The following is a 19,935-nucleotide window of genomic DNA, read 5'->3' as shown; positions in this document are numbered from 1 at the left end:
AGGGGCGAAAGAGGATGGTCTCGCGGCCGAATGGTGAATGAGCTCGGCCTCCCCTTTTTCTGGCCCTCGGGAGGGGTAGGACTACAACGCCCAGAATCCACAGCCTGTTGGCGGAGGGTTTGGGCAGTTGCATGGGAATGCCTCCCCTTTGGAAGGGGCTGCTCCCCAAGAATGGGGATGGTGGGATGCATTGAGTCCCTCGGGGCGATTTGCCCAAAACTAAAATGCTTGGATCATCCCTGGATGGGGGACCACGAGGAAACCCTGCAAAAAAAAAAAAAGAAGGGTGAAAAGCTGCTTTGTATAAATTAACTATATACAAATAAGAAAAGCAGAAGTTGCTGGCTAATTGAAACCGCAAGCAGAGGAAATATATACATTTGTTCACAGAAAATTAGATGGTGATAGATAAGACGTGCACAAAGGGGCTTCCTGGAACATGGGAGGGATAGTGGTTTTAGGCCGTCCGGATTAGTTATCAGATGATTGGGGAAGGGGTGTTGAGAGCGATAGGGGATGGGGGGGGAATCTGCGTGGGAGGGCTAGGATCTAAAAATGTGTCAAACAGCTCTGAACTCCCACGTGTTTCAGCTCACCAAGCCTTTGCAAATGCTTCTTTTTAAATAAAACTTTGTTGCCGGAACTCCAAGTGAGTTTGTTTGTTTTGGGATCTTGAGCCAGGTTCCAAACAGAATGGAGGTGGGGGGGCATAAGACCAGGTCTTTGGTTACCTGAAGACCAACAAGCCGGGAATTGGGGGCCTAGTTTGGGACTTAAAACCCCATTTCATTTGCAGGGGGGAACCCTCCTTTCCCCAATCACCCTGGAACCCTTTCCTAAAATTAGGATTAGGAAACCTCTGAGGAACTCATGGCGACTGAGAGAGAGAGAGAGAAAGATTTTGGCCTGGGAGCCACAAGTCCCTTTGGGGAAAGAAATTCATTTCCTCCCCCTGTGCCTTTAAGATTTGTGGGGTTGTGGTTTTTAATTGTTGTTTCTGGCTCCCGCCTGGGGAGCTGCACGGTTTTTCTGTGCTGTGCGATACTGAAAGCCAGAAGACAGGTTTTCTTTTTTCTCCTTCCAGGATGGCAGCCTGCTGCAGCTTGGAGAGCGTGTGTGAATTCGAAACCAACAAAGTGATACGCATCTACAGCTTTTGGTACGGGAGCCTAAAGTGGACAATCCATTTTCTGGTTTTTCTCTACGTTAGGTAAGTTGGAAAGGGAAGATTCGGTTAAATCAGTGGGGAGGGGAGGCATAGGGGGAGATCTGGGCTGTGGGTATCCCTCTCCAGATCAAGATCTGAAATAATAACCACAGCACGAGTTTGCTCTCAAAAACAGACCGTAAATGCTACCGTCTTGACGGGAACTTTCCATTGAGCAACTTCTTGTTCATCTGATCCACCAACATCAGATGTCGTGAATATAGGATATAGACTACAGAATAACCGAGTCGGAAGGGATCTTGGGGGTCTTCTAGTCCAATCCCTTGCCTAAGCAGGAGAAGAAATGCTTTCTCCCCCCCCCCACTTTTCTGCCCCAAATACAATACAGAAACTGTTGGGAATCTCTTGCGGTGGAAAAATATTCATTGAAAGAGCCTTGTCTAAACCTTGTCACATTATACGCTTGTATTGTTGTTATGATCTCTGATGGACGTGCGCTGAACTGAACATGCAAGAATGGATTTTCAAGAAGAGTCACCACTGAAGGCAGCTGATTCCTAGAACGGAGACACTTTTTCACTTGAGTGGAGCAAAAGAGGGCTGGAATTCTCTAGAGACCTTTTACAAGATCCCCGGTTCCAAAGCACATCGCTCAATGGAAGCTGTTTTCATCCAGACAAGTGCAGCTTTGTGACTTTGGCAAATGAACTTTCCACCCACACGGAATAAATATTCTGATGTAACCAGCCAGTCTGAAAGACCCAGCTTCTGACTCTTAGGGCAGTTCAACCGAATAAGTAACAATCCACAAACCTAGGAATCTTGTATGTTAATCAATAGAAAAGAATATTTGTAGCTGAGGGTTGAACGGTGGGGTCCCTGGTGCTCGCTGAGCTGGGTGGCTTTCTTGCAGACGTTTTCATGACCCAACTAGGTCTGCAAGAAAGCAACCAAGTTCAGGGGACACTAAAGACTCCACAGTCTTGCGTGTTCTTTTCAGCCATGTTTTGCTTAAAAGTGTTTTGCTGAAGCAAGATCGATTACATTCTGAACGGGCAATTGAGAGTTTTCTAAACCTCAGTTCTCCCCTCTGTGAAATGGACACGAAACAAACGCTCCGGGTCAAACCTTTTCCGGTGTGTTTCTTCAGTATCACCCTGGTGGCTGATCGACGCTATCAGAAGAGAGATTCGGTCATCAGCTCGGTGCACGTGAAGGTGAAGGGGGTGTCCCAGACTGACAAAAGGGTTTGGGATACAGCCGAATACACCATCCCTGGGCAGGTGAGTCCTGCAAAAGGAGAAAACAGTCAGGTTCCCAGTGAAGCAAAGAGTTGAGCCTCAGAATACAGGGATGTATTAGGAAAGACTCTCCTGCTACGATAACTGTGACCCCAAATTTCTACTAGAATTCTTGGAGCGTCCCCCTCTTTCTCTTCCCCTAAATTGTAGTTAGAAAAAACCCTCTAGCCTCTTCGTGACCTTAACGTTCTCATTCTCCTGGGCTTCTTTTCGAAGGAATCCATGTGAGATCATACAGTTGTTGCAACAGATTTATTTTTCAGGAGACCAACCTAAGTGAATCTGTTTTTTTCTCCCTCTCTTTCGCTCGTGTAGGGTGTGAATTCCTTTTTTGTACTGACTAACATCATCACGACTGAAAATCAGATCCAAGGACTTTGCCCCGAGGTACCAGCATCTCATATCTGCTCTATGTTGTTTTTTTAAAAAATAATTTTATTAAGGTTACCAAGAGCTAAAATATAAAAGACAATGAAAATAGTGGGAAAATGGGGCAGGAAAAAGGGAAGAGAAAGAAGTGTAATCTAGAGAGGGGGGGAAAAAGAAAGAAAAAGTGACAGCCACGTTACAAACATAACATTTTACGAATGAAGGCAAACTTTTTACTTTTAAGGCAAACTTTAATCTGTTACGTACTAATAGGTACTACCCATTTCTATGGCAACAAACTCATCCAATCAGCAAAACCCAAAGTCAAAATTTCATGCCTGACCTTAATATTTAGGGAGTGGGGTGAAAGATTGCGATTTATTTTGGCAAACATATTTATATTTAATTTAAACTGTTTTCTATGGATACAGTAATGTGCTGGTTTGTGTGTCCCACCCATATCCCTGGTTTTCAAACAGTGTGAAGCAGGTTATGACTAGCCCAATATTCTTCAGGCAAGGTTTTTTTTAATTTATTCCCTTCCCATCTGCTAGAAAATTGGCAAGTAGGCTCCAGGCTGTATCTGTTTCTACCTGTTTAGAAGGTGGCTGTGGAAAGCAGGGGCGTTTTGTGAGTTGCAGGGGAATTGGACAAAGACCAAGCTGGGAAGGGATCTCTTGTGATGAGCTACTCCCAAGGATCTGTCCTGGAGGAAAAACCAGCGTCATGGGAAAAAAGGGATAATAGGAAAATATTATCCAGACGCAACTTGTTAGGAGAGAGAGACTGATAAGCCTCAAAAGTGGAGGCTGTGCTTTTGGGAGACTGAAGTGGAATTTTCTGCTAGATGTATTTCTCCTTTTATCCTTTCAGTTTCCTCTCCCCAAAGCAGTGTGTACTACGAACAAAAGCTGTATGAAAGGCCGTGTAGACCCACAGGGTAATGGTAAGAGAGTTTCCGTTTGAAATTCCTTTCCCGAGAAGCTGTTTGGTCTCCCGATGAGGGTCCTTGAATGAGATGGGGGTCTCTTCCCTCACTAGGCATCCAGACGGGCAAGTGTGTGAAATACAACAGCACCGTCAACACATGCGAAGTCTCCGCTTGGTGTCCCGTGGAGTCGGCCAAAACCGCCCCAACGTAGGTGTTTTTCTTAGCTGCTCCTGTATCCTGTTTTACTCCGTTCTGCATTTTGATCCAAGGTGTCCCCTTCCATTCTGAATTAATGCAGGGGTGCCCAGCCTTGGGAACTTTTAAGATCTCCGGACTTCAACTCCAATATTTCCTGTTGACTGGGGAATTCTAGGACTTGAAGTCCATAAGTCTTAGAATTGTCAAGGTCGGACATCCCTGCCTTAATGGCTTCCTGCATCAATAACTACAAGGCATCTTTGAGGGCCATCCTTGAAGACTGTTCAGAGAAACCAATCGGTGAAAACCACAGCCACTTTCTGGCTTGCATTTTACAGGCCCCAATTTTACAGCCTCTTGAACAGGCCTCCAGCTAAGATGATTAAATTGTCTAATGATGGTTGTGACTATTTACTTAAGTGAGAACTGACTTGGATATTTTCATCCTTCCAGGCCAGCCGTTCTGGACAGCGCTGAGAATTTCACCGTGCTTATAAAAAACAACATCCACTTCCCACAATTTAATTATACAACGTAAGTGGGCTCTTGGCTTGGGATGGCTGTATTTAAAAGGAGGGTCCCTCCTGCTTCCTCCCTGGGAAATCAACCTCTGTTTGCTAAGAAGTGGCAGAGCTTCTAAAATCTATGTTTGCGGGGCTGGACTTCAACAAAATAGAAATAAGTGTTAACCGTTAAATTCCCGAAAGAGCATCTATGCTTGGTCTTTCGAGAGCCGGCACTTTGTTAAATATGCATTTGTGTGGCTAGGCTGATAAAACTGCTCCTCTTCTGAATAATAGAACAGAATAACAGAGTTGGAAGGGACCTTGGAGGTCTTCTAGTCCAACCCACTGCTCAAGCAGGAGACCCTCTACCATTCCAGACAAAGACCTCTAGTGTTGGAGCACCACCTGGAGGGAAGCCATTCCACTGATTAATTGTTCTCACTATTCCTTGCAGAAGAAATATTCCCCCAGAATTCAATATTTCCTGTGTATACAGCAAACACAAAGCCTCACTTTGCCCAATTTTCCGTCTGGGAGATATTCTTGAAGAGGCAGGAGAGAAGTTTTCAGAGCTGGCCGTTCAGGTGGGTGTCATTTTGAAAGTGGCCAGAGGTCTTTGTCGACTTTTTGGCTGCTGTTAGTCGGAAGGACTGAGTTAAGAAGGGCAAATGTTGAATTTGATTGCGAAAAGGAGAATTCAAGGCAAATTTAAAGTTTTCTTTTTTCTTTCTTTCTTTTTTCTTTTTCTTTTTCGAGAAATTGACAAGAGAAAGTGGCAGAGCTGCTGTAACAGCTCCTTGTACAAATGCAGTTTTGTGTCATAGGCAGAAAATGGGGGAAATGAGGAATGCCTGCTCTCTCGCCTGCTCAATCCATCTTGCAAACTTACTTCTCTGATGGTTTTCTTTCCAAGGGAGGCATCATCGGCATCGAAATTAACTGGGATTGCAATCTAGATAAATGGATGCACCGTTGCAGACCCAACTACGGCTTCCGGCGCCTGGATGACAAACGAACCAACGAGGCCTTGTACCCGGGCTACAACTTTAGGTAATGGATATTCAAGTACTTGTGGTTTTTGAGGTTCTTTTTAGGGGATGTCACAGATCAAGAGGGAGGACCTTCCAGGTTCTGTTTTACTTTTCCATGTGATGGTCATAATAACAGAGTTGGAAGGGGCTTTGGAGGTCTTCTAGTCCAACCCCCTACTCAAGCAGGAAACCCTATACCATTTCAGACAAATGGCTGTCCAGTCTCTTCTTAAAAACTTCCAGTGTTGGAGCATTCACAACCTCTGGAGGCAGGTTGTTCCTGATTAATTGTTCTAACTGTCAGGAAATTTCTCCTTAGTTCTAGGTTGCTTCTCTCCTTGATTAGTTTCCATCCGTTGCTTCTTGGTCTGCCTTCTGGTGCTTCGGAGAATAGGCTGATCTCTTCTTCTTTGTGGCAGCCCCTCAAGTATTGGAAGACTGCTATCATGTCTCCCCTTCTTTAAAGTCATTAGAGTTGTGTTATTACAGCATGTTGGACATCCTGTTTTCACTTCTGGCTTCTGTTGCAATGTTCCTTGTGATTCTATTCCTTTTGATTCTATTCCTGCTAGGTGCAGGTGAGGACCCAGTGGTCATCCTTCTTCCTCTTTCACTTTCCACTTTTCTTGAAGTGTGGTGGAAACTTCAATGTCGGTAGTGCTCAACCTGCAGCCATTTGTTTTGAGAAATGGCTCAAAACTTTGAGAAAATGATGTATGACTGGTCCTTGCACTTTTGACAATCCTAGCATCCCTACAGTCAGCAGGTGGATGTCATAGTCCCTCCTCAGTTCTTCTTTGGAGTGTGCTTGGGGCATCGTGCTGATGATGCTACCTAGCCTGGTGTTAAGACGCCTGCAGGGAAACTGTCACGCTCAGTGAACACCTAAGAGTTGAACCCGGAGGCCCCAGAGCTTCTCAGTCCTTCCTGTCTGCTCGTTCTAGATTTGCCAGGTATTACAAGCAGCCGGGTGGAAGGGAGGAAAGGACCCTGATCAAAGCGTACGGCATCCGTTTCGACATCCTCATCTTTGGCACGGTAAATGCGACTTGGCTTTCTTCCCTGTGTCTTAAGTGTAGATGAGAAAACCCCACGTAATTCAAATGAGAAATATCCCTCTCCCTGCAGGCAGTTCAGTTTCAGGTGGGGCTGTCAGTCAGTTCGTTGGGGCGGAGATCCCGACTGGGGTGCGTCTCTAGCAGTCCATGTGGAGAGGTTAAATCTTGCCCTCCTTGTTGGTTTTGATCCTGAACATATTCCCTCTCCTTGCGTTCAGACTTTCCTTGGTGGGATGATGTAGTGGAATGTAGTCTGGATTCCCAAAAGGAGGGAGGGAGGGGCTGCATTCCAGAGGACCATGAGACAGGGAAGTTTAGATAATTTGTTTGGGAGGAAGAAAGTTAAGATGCCCTCCCTCCCTTGAAGTTCTCAGAATATTTTTAATGACGCAAATAGTCGACTTTAGTTTGGCTAAAGATTTGTGTTTATAAGTGAAGAAGGAACTACTCAGAAGTAACTCTGAGGGGCCTGACAGACGGCAAAGGAGAAATAGGAGTCAGTTGTCAAGTGCCTGAATTTTGATCAGCTGACCATGAGGATACTGCAATGGTTGTAAAATGTGAAACGTGTGCATAAGTCCCTCTTTTCAGTGCCCTTGTAACTTTGAACGGTCACTAAGGGAACTGTCGTAAGTTGAGGACTACCTGTATTCCCATGGAGGCAACACAAAAGCCCTAGCAGATTTCCCTAATGTGGCACCCTTCCTTACTTTTCTTCTCTTTCCTCAAAGGCTGGGAGGTTCAGCTTCATTGACTTGGTGGTGTACATTGGCTCAGCGCTGTCCTACTTCGGCCTGGTAAGATAATTTTCTCCTGCAGGGTCTCAGGGCGAGTTCAGAGGTGAACGTCTGCCCTGGATGGAATCGTCCCTCTCTGTCCTTGGGTTTTAAAAATGGTGCTGATATTTGGACGCCCAGCCCAGCCGTCTTGAAAGGGGGCTTCGGACGCTTTTGTCGAACGCCTGCTGGCGGTCGGGCTTTCGTACGGTTCTAATTCCAGGTTTCACAATTTCAAAATCATCCTATGAATTGATTATATTTGTTAGAAGAATGGCCTGCACACGGTGTTGTCTTTACAGGCTCAGCTAGCTGTGGATTGTCTGCTCACTTCCTATACGTCCAAATCTGATCCAGTGAAGGAGTATTATTACAATAAAAAGTGTCAGACGGTGCTGGGACCAAGATGGGTGAGCGATATAACTAAATGTGACACGCTGTCATTCCTTATGGACCTTTCAGTGCAGGAAAAGGATCCCACGTAGCATTAGGGGATCTAAACTCTTCCCTTACAAAATGAACAGGCCGTGTTATGGTTTTAATATTCCATGGAGACCCATCCGTGGTGGCCTATAAACGTACTAGAGAGGCGGGTGATCCCTCTATCTCCAGTAATGGATTCAAGGCGAGGAGGACTGTGGGGTCCCTGGTGCTCTCTGAGCTTGGTGATTTTCTTGCAGACATTTCCTGACCCAGCTAGGCAACACCATCAGTGCCGGAAGGAAGTGATATGATATGCATGCAGATATGATAACATGATATGATATATATGCAGAATATCCTTCCCTCCTTCTCTGTTTTTGCCATCCTGAGAAATAGTTTTCTTGCATTGGTGCGAGATGAAATCTTGAGCCGTTAATAATTACGGAATATCACACTGATCCAGTAAAATGCTAAGTCTTAATTTCTTTGGTTTTTCTTTGACTGGACAGACTTTGTTTTACGTGACCTTTGTTGATGAGTGCAACATCCTAATGATCGACGAATATTTGAAGACCAGTTTACAGAACATCAAGGGCAGGATCATGGACGTGAGTTTGGAATCTGCCTTTATTGGGGTGTGCACAGGTGTCGGCTGGGGTGCCTGCCTAGAGATTTGTGAACAGACTAAATGCTCCCCAAGGCTGGAAGATAGTTTAGTATCACACTCAAAGCTTGGATTTTCATGGTTGTGTTTCACATTTTTAATGAACTACTCCTTGCTATGTTGTTCCAAGCTAAATGTTGCAGATAATCTTAATTTAAAGAGACCAACTGCAGCCATGTTTTATAAAGAGTTGGCTTGTGGCAACTAATGAGGCTTGAGATGAATCTGGGTTTAGATCTGGATGACACACAGTTGGGGTTAAGCTACAACTTACAAGGCTCTGTGTGGCTCACGCTGACGACGATAACCCGAGCATCAGTAATTTAGAACAGGACTCCATTTGGCCTTCCTGCAACTTCAGACCAGCCAAAGATCTTCCCAGATCTCTGAAAAGGCAGGGTTGAAACAGTCTTTGTGTTCCATGGAAAGGTTTCATTTTTAATGGTACAGGATCACACTCCCTTCCTTTCAAAGCGTCTCCCTTGGGAGGAAAAAAAAAACCATCACCCACCAATATGATGTTTTTTACTTACAGAAATGCCAAGGCGATTTCACGCAGTCTTCCCGATTTCCATATTGGGACCGCACGGCCTCTCCCCAAAACTCACAAGAGCTGCAGCCCCTCCAAACCCGAAAGGAAGGTCCTCGCTTCCGTGAATGTCCCTCTTGGTGCTGCTGTGGAAAGTGCCGGCCGGCAGACCCCTTTTGGGAACAGCTCTGCTGCCGAAAAACGGACGGGGCCTGCATCGCCACTTCCCCTCTGTTTGAGCAACTCGTCCTCTCCCGATCCGGGCTGGAGTTTGTTCTGCTCTACAGGGACCCCTTGTTGGATCTGAGGGCTGGGGTTGCCAACCAGCCTTTTCGGCACTGTGCTTACGAGCGGTATATTCACTGGCGCTTTGGCGAGGGTGACTTGGGTGCCAGGGCTGTGATCCCCAACTGCTGCAGATGGAGAATCAGAGATGCTTTTCCGAGTGAGAACGGCGAATACAGCGGTTTCGAGAAGAAGAAGTAACTATTGGTTGCACTTCTGCGTTGCGGCCTTAAGGGTGGATACACACGCGTGCCAATTAATCAGCTTTGCCTCCTGCTTTTCAAAAATGGCCATTTGTGGCCCTGCCATCATCTTTGCTCTTTAACTGGATGATGTTTTTAGACTATTGAATAAGATCAGAGGACAGCAGAGTTTCGATCCCAGCTCAGCCACGAAAATCCCTGGAAGGCTTTGTGCCTCGTTTCCCTCGCTCAGCCTTGTCTACCTCACTGGGATAGCTGGAGAGAACCAGGATTGGAAAAGTCAATGTACAGGGCTCAGATTTCTCACGTTTAGGCAGCCAAAGTACGGAATGAGCCTGCTTGTTTTTCCCCAGAAACCTAGCAGTGGTTTACCGGTGTGAAATCAGGTGTGAAATCAGGTCGTTTTGGTTGGCTGATCCCAACACAGAGCCACCTTTGTTTAAAAACGTCCCTTTGTTTATTTTAAAAAGACTCCTTTCTTTATTTTGTTCTGAAGCACTATTCTTTTCCCATAACTCAGCTACCTTTTCAACTTTCTTTTCCCATAACTCATTTCTCAGGAAATGGGAAAAATCCCTTTTGTTTTCAACATTGATAAACCAGAGGGAATCTTCCCATTTTAAATATCCTTCAAAGAAAGCTTGGATATTTTCTGCGCAAAATGCCTCAGGTTCAGCTCCAGCCTCTCCATTTAAAAGGAAGGGAGATGCAAAGGACAAGAAGGGCAACGCAGAAATGCTCTTAAGTGCACAGAATATGGCTGGGAGATGCTTTTTCGCTGCCTAGGAATTCTGTGAATTGCAGGGATGCCATATCGGGGGAATTTCTGCCCGGAAACAACTTTTCCATTCAATGTCATTACTGAACTTTGGTACCTAAAAAGTCTACACAAAAAGAGACTTGGCCCCACATACTTTTCACGTATTGCTGTGCTATGCTTTCTTTTTTAATCATTTGGTGGCCTGTTGGCAAAGGATAGCTCCCTTGTAGTCCACAAGCTGGTCTAGCAAGTTATTTCAAGTGGTTTCTCTTTATCAGAAGCAAGGGAGCAAACCTAACATTTAAGTGGCCGCTAACCTTTCCACGCTCATCTACCTAATTGTTGCAAAATAAAATCTATTTCTTAGCAATTTTTCTGCAATTTTTTTTTATCTCATTTTTATATATTGTTGCAGAATTTATACTTTTTTTTTTTACAATATGCTCATGTGAATTCTCTGTACAGATGAAAATTAAATTTATAAGAACAAATAAAAGATTCTGTGTGTGCTTAATTTCAACTAACAAGATATTGTAAAGTATGATGGAAATTGTCTGGGGGAAAAAATCCCAAGAAAGATTAACTATCTTCTGGTTGTGAACCAGCAATTCCAGTTGGCGTTTTCATAGGGATATGTAGACATAATTATAAAAAAAAGCCAACTAAAGGTTTGGCAATTAGTCCAGTTCTGTTTTGCTGTCAGAGAAGGCCCTGGGATCTACATGGCTTTCCTGTAGATATATCTGGGATCTGAATCGCTGTCTTGATCCACATCGATTCCTGATTAAAATTAGCAGCATAGTCAGGCTGAACCACCAGGCAAATATGCATAGAAATTCAGGCTGAATCATTATTTTGCAATTAGCGCATGCATAAGATTTGCATCCTCATTAAGCTACTGATTTATGCGACAGCCTGATTAATTCTGGCTTAGCACCTTGTGTGATATCTTAAATTATTTAATGAACTGCTGAGCTACAGTGAAGGGTTGGGAAGTTACTCAAAATTGGATTTAAGCTCAGAAGCCTGGTCTTGTATTTGGGGTACCAATTTTATTTTGGCAAGGCTTCTGCATGCAAGGCAAGATCTTGTTTCATCGCCCTTGTGGTTTCCCTTGAAGAGAATTCTGCTTTAGAAGCGAGGGGCAGAGGGATTATCTCCCTAGCCGCGCCCCGGGGAAAGGGGACTCCAGTTCCCATCCTCCCCCCCCCCCACTCCCGGCTGCAATCTCTGTATGAAGGCGTTGCGCGCGTTTGTCTTCCGAGATGCTAAGCGAGGTTTGCGCGGAGACGCTTCGGGGATCCGGCTGGCTTCCCACCGTCTCCGGCCCGCAGACCAACTTGGGCAGCCGCTTCTCCACCTGCGGCCAATCGGAGGCGAAGGACACGCCTCGCCTCGCCTGCAAACCCGAAGCCCGGCCCGGCGTCTCTTGCAACACGCGGGGGGCGGGCGGCAGGAATCGGGCGCCTCCGGCTGGCTGACCCCGCGCTTCTCCAGTCGCTTCGGCCGAGCGGACGGCAGCCATGGGCAGCCCCGGGGCGTGCTGCGGGGCCCTCCGCGGCTTCCTCTTCGAGTACGACACCCCGCGGATCGTCTCCATCAAGAGCCGCAAAGTGGGGCTCATGAACCGGCTGGTCCAGCTGGCTATTTTGGCCTACATCATCGGGTAAGGAAGGCGCCCGCTCCGCTTGTTGTTGTTGTTTTTTTGCGCGCGCGCGTGCGTTTCTTAGGGACTAGCGCCTTGGCCCTCGCTCCTTCGTAGTTTCAAACGGGTGTAGAGGGCGATGCCCTACCCCCAACCCAGCGCCCTCCAGCCGGGCTGGGACTCCCTCGCCCAGGATCCCCAGCCTGTATCTGCCGATTTGCCTGAAGGGTCTATTGAAACCCCCACCCCCCCACCCCCCGGAACTGAGTTTTGCACAGCCGGGGAAAGTCGCACCCGTTGAACAGCTGTCTGGGTGCGGCTGGCTGCTCACGGGCCGGCGTGCAATCCTTGCCTTCCTTTGGAACCGGCGTTCAGCTGTTCCCTGAAGGTAAAACGTCCGAAGAGGGGCTTCCCCCAGTGTGAGTGGCTCCTTTCCAGGTAGCATTCAGCGCCGCTTTTGCAGGTTTCAAAGGGCAGCTCAAAGCGAAAGTAATGAAGGGAGGCTTGGGTAAGGTTTGGCTTGGCTTCACCGCAGGAGTTTGTGCCTCGGAGCTTCGATTCCTCACTAGTTAGCCATACGCAAAAATGCTGGGTGGATTCAGCTCTGGCTCCCAGGTCAAGGGAGGGTCGGATTCACACAAGCTGGCTGTCCTTGGCCTTCCCCTTCCTCCAAGTCATGGCTGGTCCTTCTGCAGGGGGGCTCCAGCCCCTTTGCCCCCCAGACCCTCCTCCTCCTCAAGCCCAGCTGGCTCTGGAGGCCTCTTTAAGGCAGAGGGCAGCGCTCACCTCTAGGGCTTGCTTCTTTGGCCCTTCTGGCCTCTATGGGCCTCCAGCTCTTTGGCCACTCACAGCCCCCCCTGCCCTTCAGTCTGTCAGTCAGCTCAGTGGGGAGTGACTTCCGCCCCTTCAGCCCCCTCAGGGCTGCTGCTCTGGCCTCTTCCGGCCCTTCTGGCCTCTTCAGCCTCCAGCCCAGACGCCTCTGGAGGGGCTTCAACTCTGTGGCTCCTGGGGGCCTTCCGGCCTCTTGAGGACTTCAGCCTGAGAGGGGCCTCGGTTGCCCCAGGTGCTCAGTGACTCAGCAGGGAGTGACTTCTGCCCCTTCGCCCACCCTCTGGGCTGCTGCTCTGGCCTCCATCCTGGAGATCTTTCGGGGGGACTTTGGCTCTTTTGCCCCTCAGGGCTGCTCTGCCTCCTTCTCGCCTCTTCAGCTCTCTGAGAGATGCCCTCGGGCTCCTGCCCCTTTTATAGCCGTTCTTTTCCCACCAAAACAGCCTATTGGTTGCCCAGTTTGGGAGACTCCGTGTTTCATTGGCTCTTCACCCACCCATACAGCCCCAGTTTTCTTAGATGGCCTCTCATTTTAGTCCCATTTTAGTTTTTTCATTTTGTTCACTTGAGTTTGTAATTTTTGACAAATAAATAAAAAAACTTTCTCGTCACAAGAGTCAGCAAGGTCACTCTCGCAAGCTAGTTGATCATCCCTTAAATGAAGAATACACAATTCACAATTAAAATAGATGGTGAAATAAAGAACACAGAGACAAGATAAGCCTGATCGATCTATCTATCTATCTATCTATCTATCTATCTATCTATCTATCTATCTATCTATCTATCTATCTATCTATCTATCTATCTATCTATCTATCTATCTATCTATCTATCTATCTATCTCTATGAACTAAGCACTAAGAAATTAAAGTAAAATAGACACACGTGGTATCTAAATCCATTTTCTTTCTCCCTGAGACCTGAGGCAGCCATTTTGAGAATTTTTTCCTCTTCCTTGCAGTTGGGTCTTTGTGTGGAAAAAAGGTTACCAAGAAACCGACTCGGTGGTGAGCTCGGTCACCACTAAGGTGAAAGGCGTCACCATGACCAACACCTCTGACTTGGGTCCCCGGGTTTGGGATGCGGCTGATTACGTGATTCCACCTCAGGTGGGTCCATTGGAGATCAATGCTGTGGTTTTTGACAGATTTAGGGGATTCCTTCCCTTAATCCCTGCTAACAGAGAACAATGGATCGGTGGTTTGCAACCTCTAGTTCCTGTTGTGAGCAACTTCGGATGATGGTCTTTGGTTTCTATGGGAAGGCACTGATGTTTTTAGCTTCCATGGTAGCAACAATGAGTAAAACATGATATTAGTGGAGAAATGTTTCTCCATCTGTCTCCAAACTCTCTGCAAGCTCATAGTTGCACTTGCTCCTTATCTAGTCCATATTTTTCTGCCTACAATATGTAACTCATCCTGCACCTAACCCCGAGATACGTACATATTTAAATTAATCTTTCTCTTCTCATGGAAACTGATGGTCCTGTCTAAAGGATGGTACAGGGGTTGAAAAAATGTAAACTTGTAAATAAGGAATGGCGAAATTCAACAGATGCTTTGTTTCTAAAGGAAGGAACTCTTAATGCTGCATTTTCAGGCTTTTAATCCAGATCAAACGTCTTCTCTATTTCAACTCATTTTTCCACCTTGCTTCTTTCCTCTCTTTAGGCTGAGAATTCGGTTTTCATCATGACAAATATGATCATCACGCTGAATCAGACCCAAGGGCTTTGTCCAGAGGTAGGCTCGGCGACAATGGCTCATCGTCAGATTTGGGGTATCTTTCCTCTGAAAAACTAAAGCAAGGATGTGAAATTGGGAGTAGAGTTCGGAAAGGGGCAGGAGATCATAACTGGTCCCAGGTGTAATCTGCCTTGCGTGTACCTGGAGCGATGTGCAGAGGTATAGGATAAATGGATAATTGCACAATCTCCATAAGTTGCAGAATATGGATCCTTTTCTGAGGACCCTCTCTTCACTTTCTTTGGCTGCTTTCAATAAATCCATGCATAGCAGGTGAACTTTTAGTTCTTTGCTCTTTTTGTGTGCCATTTATGCAATTATATGCAATCCTCAATTTACAACTATGCATTTAATGATATTCTAAGTTACAATGGCACCAAAAAACCCAATTTACAACCAATTTTCAAAATTACATTGCAGCATCTCCATGGTCAAGTGGTCAAAATTTGGCATTCAGCATTCACTTAACAACTTAACTGTTCTGCTTAATGACCATGACCCCAAAAAACCCTGGGTGCAATTCACTTGGCAACTGCCTTGCTTAAAAATGGAAATGCTTGTTGTAAGTCGAGGACTATCCGTATCTCCAAGGCCCTGGTAGCCGAAGTCTGCAGTACATTCGAAGGGATCTTTGAACTGCAGAGCAGATAAGAGATTCTTTCTTTCTCTCTTCGCTGCTCTTCTTATCCAGTTCCCAGATAAGACCACCACGTGCAAGTCAGAGGCAGACTGCAAAAAAGGCTACGTCAGCACCCACAGCAACGGTAGGGGTCATGCTTTCGACCTTGAGGTTCTCCTCTTCCCTTGAAAGCCTCTTTAGATAGGAGGTGACAACCTTTCCGCCAGAAAACATATGATGTTGCTGCTGCTAACATTGTGAAATGTGAAGCAGAACAGAAGCTGCTGTTTGAGTTTCAGAAGTGATGGCCTGCAAAACATCTGTATGGGGAGGCCCATTTGATGAGCCCCCCTGGAGTGAAGCTTAAGGCTTTCTTTCCCCTCCTCACTTCATGTTTGCTGTCTTGAGAGGATCCCAGCTTCCGTCCAACTTCACGATGCCCTTTCTGCATCCTTTCAGGTATTCAGACCGGAAAGTGCAGAGTGTACAACCTTACAGATCCCTCCATCAAGACTTGCGAGGTCTTTGCTTGGTGTCCGGTAGAGAATGATGACAACTTACCCAAGTGAGCATCTGAGGGAAGGAGGAAGGAGGAAGGAGGAAGGGTGTGGAAGGCAACTCTTTCTAGAAACAGCATCTTGCCGAGTTACCTTTCAAGAGTTTGATGCCAGCTCCTTGTCTTTATGTCTGAAATCACAATCCTGGCTTATATTTGTATCTCACTCGGGTTCTGGTAGGAAAACAAAATGGAGAGCAAATGAAGAACTGTCCAAATCGTGTATTTTGCGAGAATAATTATGGCTCGTTCAGGAAAACTGAACTAAAGCAGATCTTGGTTTAGTGTTACATGCAAATTCTGCCCTCATATCTCACTTAAAGTCTTTTTTTGAAGGGGCGATGTTGGGTTTGAAATCAGGGTGTTTAAACTTGGGCTATAAGAAACGAAATCTTTTCAGAAAGACCGTTTTTTCTTTCGCCTCGTGTCTCTTGCTCAATCTCCTCCAGGCCAGCTTTCCTGCGGGATGCTGAGGAGTTTACCCTTCTCGTGAAGAACAACATCTGGTACCCAAAGTTCAACTTTACAAAGTATGTGTACTTTTTTCACCTCTTTTGGCTGGAGTGGGGCTAGATAGGGGAAGAAATTTGGACGAGGTGGGGTTAGGTAGTTTACACAAAATGGCTCCATCAAACACTACTGCTGTTTTGATGAAAAGGGCAGATATTTGAGGCAGTGAGACAGACAGTCTATACAGATAACCCTCAACATAGCCACCAAAGTATGGACAGGTCTACTTGGGGATTACTTAAGCAGCGGAACATGGGCTCCTTCAGGGAGCATAAACCCAGAAACTTCTTTTCTCTTCTAGGAGAAACATTCTTCCTACCATCAATCACACCTACCTCAAGGACTGCAAATACAACGCCAAGACTGACCCTTTTTGCCCAATTTTTCGCCTCGGGGACATAGTTGAAGCTGCTGGCCAGAACTTCCAAGAGATGGCCATTGAGGTGGGTCCAAAAATGCCTTGGGCCAGGAAAGGAAGAGCAATTAGACTTGTGTTTTTCTTGCTTCTGCCAAAGGGAGCACTCAATGGCTTGATGTATTGAAGGGAATTCAGAGCTGACTACCAAATTATTGAAATTTTGAACAGTCAGCTCCAGCAAAAACCAGAAGTTTACCACATTGGACAATTTGCTCAAGGATGGCGGTAGCAGCCTTTGCACCTGTTTGGTATGTCCTTTTGCAGGGTGGCGTGATGGGACTGCAGATCCGATGGGACTGCAACTTAGATTACCCAGCTTCTCGTTGCGTGCCAAAGTATTCCTTTCGGCGAATTGACAACAAGGATTCTGCTCATTCCGTTTCCCCAGGATACAACTTCAGGTAAGGCTGTCCGAGTAGCCAAAGCTGGAAGCTGGTGGTGGGCCATCTCACCTGGAGCTGGTGACCTGATGGCTCCAGAGGCTGATTTCGTTTTTGCGCTGGTTTTATCCCCGGAGAATTTTAGATCTGACACGGTTTCCCCTAGTGATTTTTTACTGTTTTATGCCAAAGAGGTATTTTGTTTTGTCATTTTTATTTTATGATTTTCCCCTGGTGATTTTTATTGCTTCATGCCAAAGTTGGTGAAGTGCTGCTAGATAATTTGTAAAATTTATTTGAGTTTGTTATAACTGGGACTACTACTTGAAGTGCTATTTTGATTTTATGTGAATGTAACAGATGACTATAATTGACTAAACTTTTACTGAGAAGGATATTGTTTTGTAATAACTGTGAAGCCTTGGTGGTACATATGATGACCCACAAATCTTGGAAGGGCAGCGAGGTTTAAAATATTCAAATTTTGGGTGTATTTATAGCATAGAAATGTTACTGTGATGGTGTCATAATCATTGGATTGGATGTTGCTTTTTTCCTCCGGTTCAGGTTTGCCAAATACTACCGGACATCTCCCAACAACGAGTACCGGACCCTCACCAAGGCCTATGGCATACGTTTCGACATTATGGTATTTGGCGAGGTACGTTTTTTGGAAATTGTATGACATTTTGTCACTTGCTTCTACTCTTGGAAGTGGTTCAGTTGAAAAATGTTACTCTAAGCCATTAATCGTGACCCATAAACCACAATCAATAGTCACACATGGAAACAAGCCGGTCTACGGCTTTAGTGGATTGTCTGAATCGGCAGCAGTTTATAGACGATCTTTGCCGTGTTCTTAAGGAGATATGTCAGAATAATTTGCTTCCGTTCATATGTCTTAGGCTGGAAAGTTTGATATCATCCCCACCATGATCAATATTGGATCTGGCTTGGCCCTGTTCGGCGTGGTAAGAGCCTTCTTTTCTTTTTCCCAAGCGGTTTTTGGTCTTTAGAAGATTTCATTTCTCAAAATAAATTCCTTGAAATCTCATCTAGACCACGGTCCTCTGCGATATCATCGTCCTGTATTTTATGAAGAAAAGATACTACTACAGAGAAAAGAAATATAAATATGTGGAAGACTATGAACTGGTAAGTTTGCCACCTCCCATCACTTTTATGCGGCTGACCGTTTGTATCCAAACCACTAAATTAAAAACTCTTTTCTCCTACTTAAGCTCTGGACTCCAGAAGGAGAGAAAGTTAAGTGCAAACTTGGCGGTGGAATTGGTTGTGATCTCTCCAGATAGCCTGAGAATTATAATCTCCGTGTGTGTGTGTGAGAGAGAGAACATTGAATGGATCTAGGTAGCTTGTTAAACAAAGAACCTAAAATATTTTCTCTGAATGAGTGATCTATTTACTATTAGTTGCTCATCTGTCAACTTGGGAGGAAAATGTCAGTCTTAATTCAGGGGTGTCCAACCTTGGAAACTTTTAAGACTTGTGGACTTCAACTCCCAGAACCCCCCCAGCCAGCTATGGTACGTTATACCCCTCTTCTATTTGGTTTCTCCCATCCTGAATGTTACCTTTATTTTAGCAGGGGGACCATGCAACGTATGGATCCCAGACGGAAGTTCAAGACTGCTCCACAGTGCGATGATTCTTCACAAACAGATCCTGCTCATTTCACCCAGCCGAGGGAGGTCTTTCACTGGCAAAGAGGGCCTGGATTTCCTTCTTGGAAAAGAGCGGATCCATAGTTCCTCTGTCCACCTTTGCTTCTGTTGGCGGCATCCTGGATCCACCTAGAGATTCTCCCAAAGAAAGCAACGTTCTCCTGCAAATCCTCAAGGCTTTTTGGGTGTAGGGTCTGCCGAGCTTCGAGTAGTCCGAGATAATTCCGAATCAGATTCTTCTATGTGCCTTTTCCACCGTTCAGTTCATGGACAGAATGGGGTGCAGGGAGAGGTGATGGGACCAAGATACTTCTTTGATATTTCTAGACTTGCCAGTTTCTGGTGTGCTTCCCTTTTTCACTCTTTGGAAAGGGTGGGACGATTTGCCTTGCACTCACTTGTTTGGACACTTGTCTTCCATAGTCACCCTTTCAAAAAGTGCCACTTGGGGCAATTTGTAGCCTCTATTGCTGGAATTAAACAGACCTTGAGAATTCCCTCTCAAGTACAATTCCACTCTGGAAATGGCCAGGATATTAAATAAATGTGACATGCAGGCGTGTCAGCTTCCAGCTTCTACTACTGGGTTCCTACTGCCCTGCTTATATCCACGGAAATTTAATATATAAATGAAAAGATAATGGCACTTTCCCTGTTTTAGGAGACGAATGTAAGGCAGTGTCAATGAGAATTATCTATTTTGCAAGAGAAAATAAAGATTGGGAAATATGATTTATATCGCTTTTTTTCTTCATGTTAATGAATGGTTGAGTTGAAAATACAGTATCAACAAAATGAGAGAGAGAGAGGGGGGAGAAGGAAGGAAGGAAGGAAGGAAGCTTTGAAGGCTGTAATGTACAAACCTGAGGCATTCATTACTGATATAAAATTAGCAGCTGTCAGGGATTATTCAGCAGCCAAACTAGCCAGCTTTCTACAAAAGATACCTTGAAAGACTAATATTCCTGATATTTAAAGTAGGGTCACAAATGGCTGAATAGATACACGGCAAACACAAATCAAAATTACTCCATCCAATGCTTCCTTAATCTCACTCTCAACATTTCTTTGACCACAATTCCCATCACTCTTGACCAGTATTCCCAATGTTGGGCAGAGTAACTCAGGAAAATATACAGCCCCCATTACAATTACCCCTTTTCATTTGCTTTTACAGCAACGAATGTTACCGTCTCGCAATCCTGCCATGTTAGAATAAGATAACGAGAGCTATAGTCAAAATTACCTGGCCCGCACAGAAGAGAACCTGCCAGAAATATTCTGATGCTCGTTTCTTTTTCTTTTTAATGGAATGAGAGCTTTTTAATCTTTTTTTTAAAA

General features: G+C 45.4%; 2 protein-coding genes across 2 annotated transcripts; both read left to right on the top strand.

The window, feature by feature from the left end:
• Positions 1 to 1,085: 1,085 nt before the first annotated feature.
• On the top strand, positions 1,086 to 9,652 carry P2RX7 (purinergic receptor P2X 7). Its single transcript, XM_015815417.1, has 13 exons — positions 1,086 to 1,210; positions 2,319 to 2,451; positions 2,785 to 2,856; positions 3,712 to 3,784; positions 3,880 to 3,976; positions 4,421 to 4,501; positions 4,928 to 5,057; positions 5,387 to 5,523; positions 6,449 to 6,542; positions 7,294 to 7,359; positions 7,641 to 7,748; positions 8,271 to 8,369; positions 8,961 to 9,652. Exons 1-13 carry the CDS (start codon positions 1,086 to 1,088, stop codon positions 9,438 to 9,440), a joined length of 1,695 nt encoding a protein of 564 aa, XP_015670903.1. The 3' UTR covers positions 9,441 to 9,652.
• Positions 9,653 to 11,723: 2,071 nt separating this feature from the next.
• On the top strand, positions 11,724 to 19,325 carry P2RX4 (purinergic receptor P2X 4). The gene is made up of 12 exons (XM_015815419.1): positions 11,724 to 11,868; positions 13,640 to 13,787; positions 14,352 to 14,423; positions 15,118 to 15,190; positions 15,505 to 15,610; positions 16,051 to 16,131; positions 16,413 to 16,554; positions 16,794 to 16,930; positions 17,477 to 17,570; positions 17,815 to 17,880; positions 17,969 to 18,064; positions 18,516 to 19,325. The coding sequence occupies exons 1-12, from the start codon at positions 11,726 to 11,728 to the stop codon at positions 18,576 to 18,578; spliced, it is 1,221 nt and encodes a 406-aa protein (XP_015670905.1). The 5' UTR covers positions 11,724 to 11,725; the 3' UTR covers positions 18,579 to 19,325.
• The last annotated feature ends 610 nt before the right edge of the window (positions 19,326 to 19,935 follow it).

Source organism: Protobothrops mucrosquamatus, unplaced genomic scaffold, assembly GCF_001527695.2.
Source record: "Protobothrops mucrosquamatus isolate PMUCROS unplaced genomic scaffold, P.Mucros_1.0 scaffold342, whole genome shotgun sequence".
Lineage (NCBI taxonomy): Eukaryota > Metazoa > Chordata > Lepidosauria > Squamata > Viperidae > Protobothrops > Protobothrops mucrosquamatus.
Note: the sequence above shows the minus strand (reverse complement) of the source record. Positions and strands in the feature narration are given on the sequence as shown.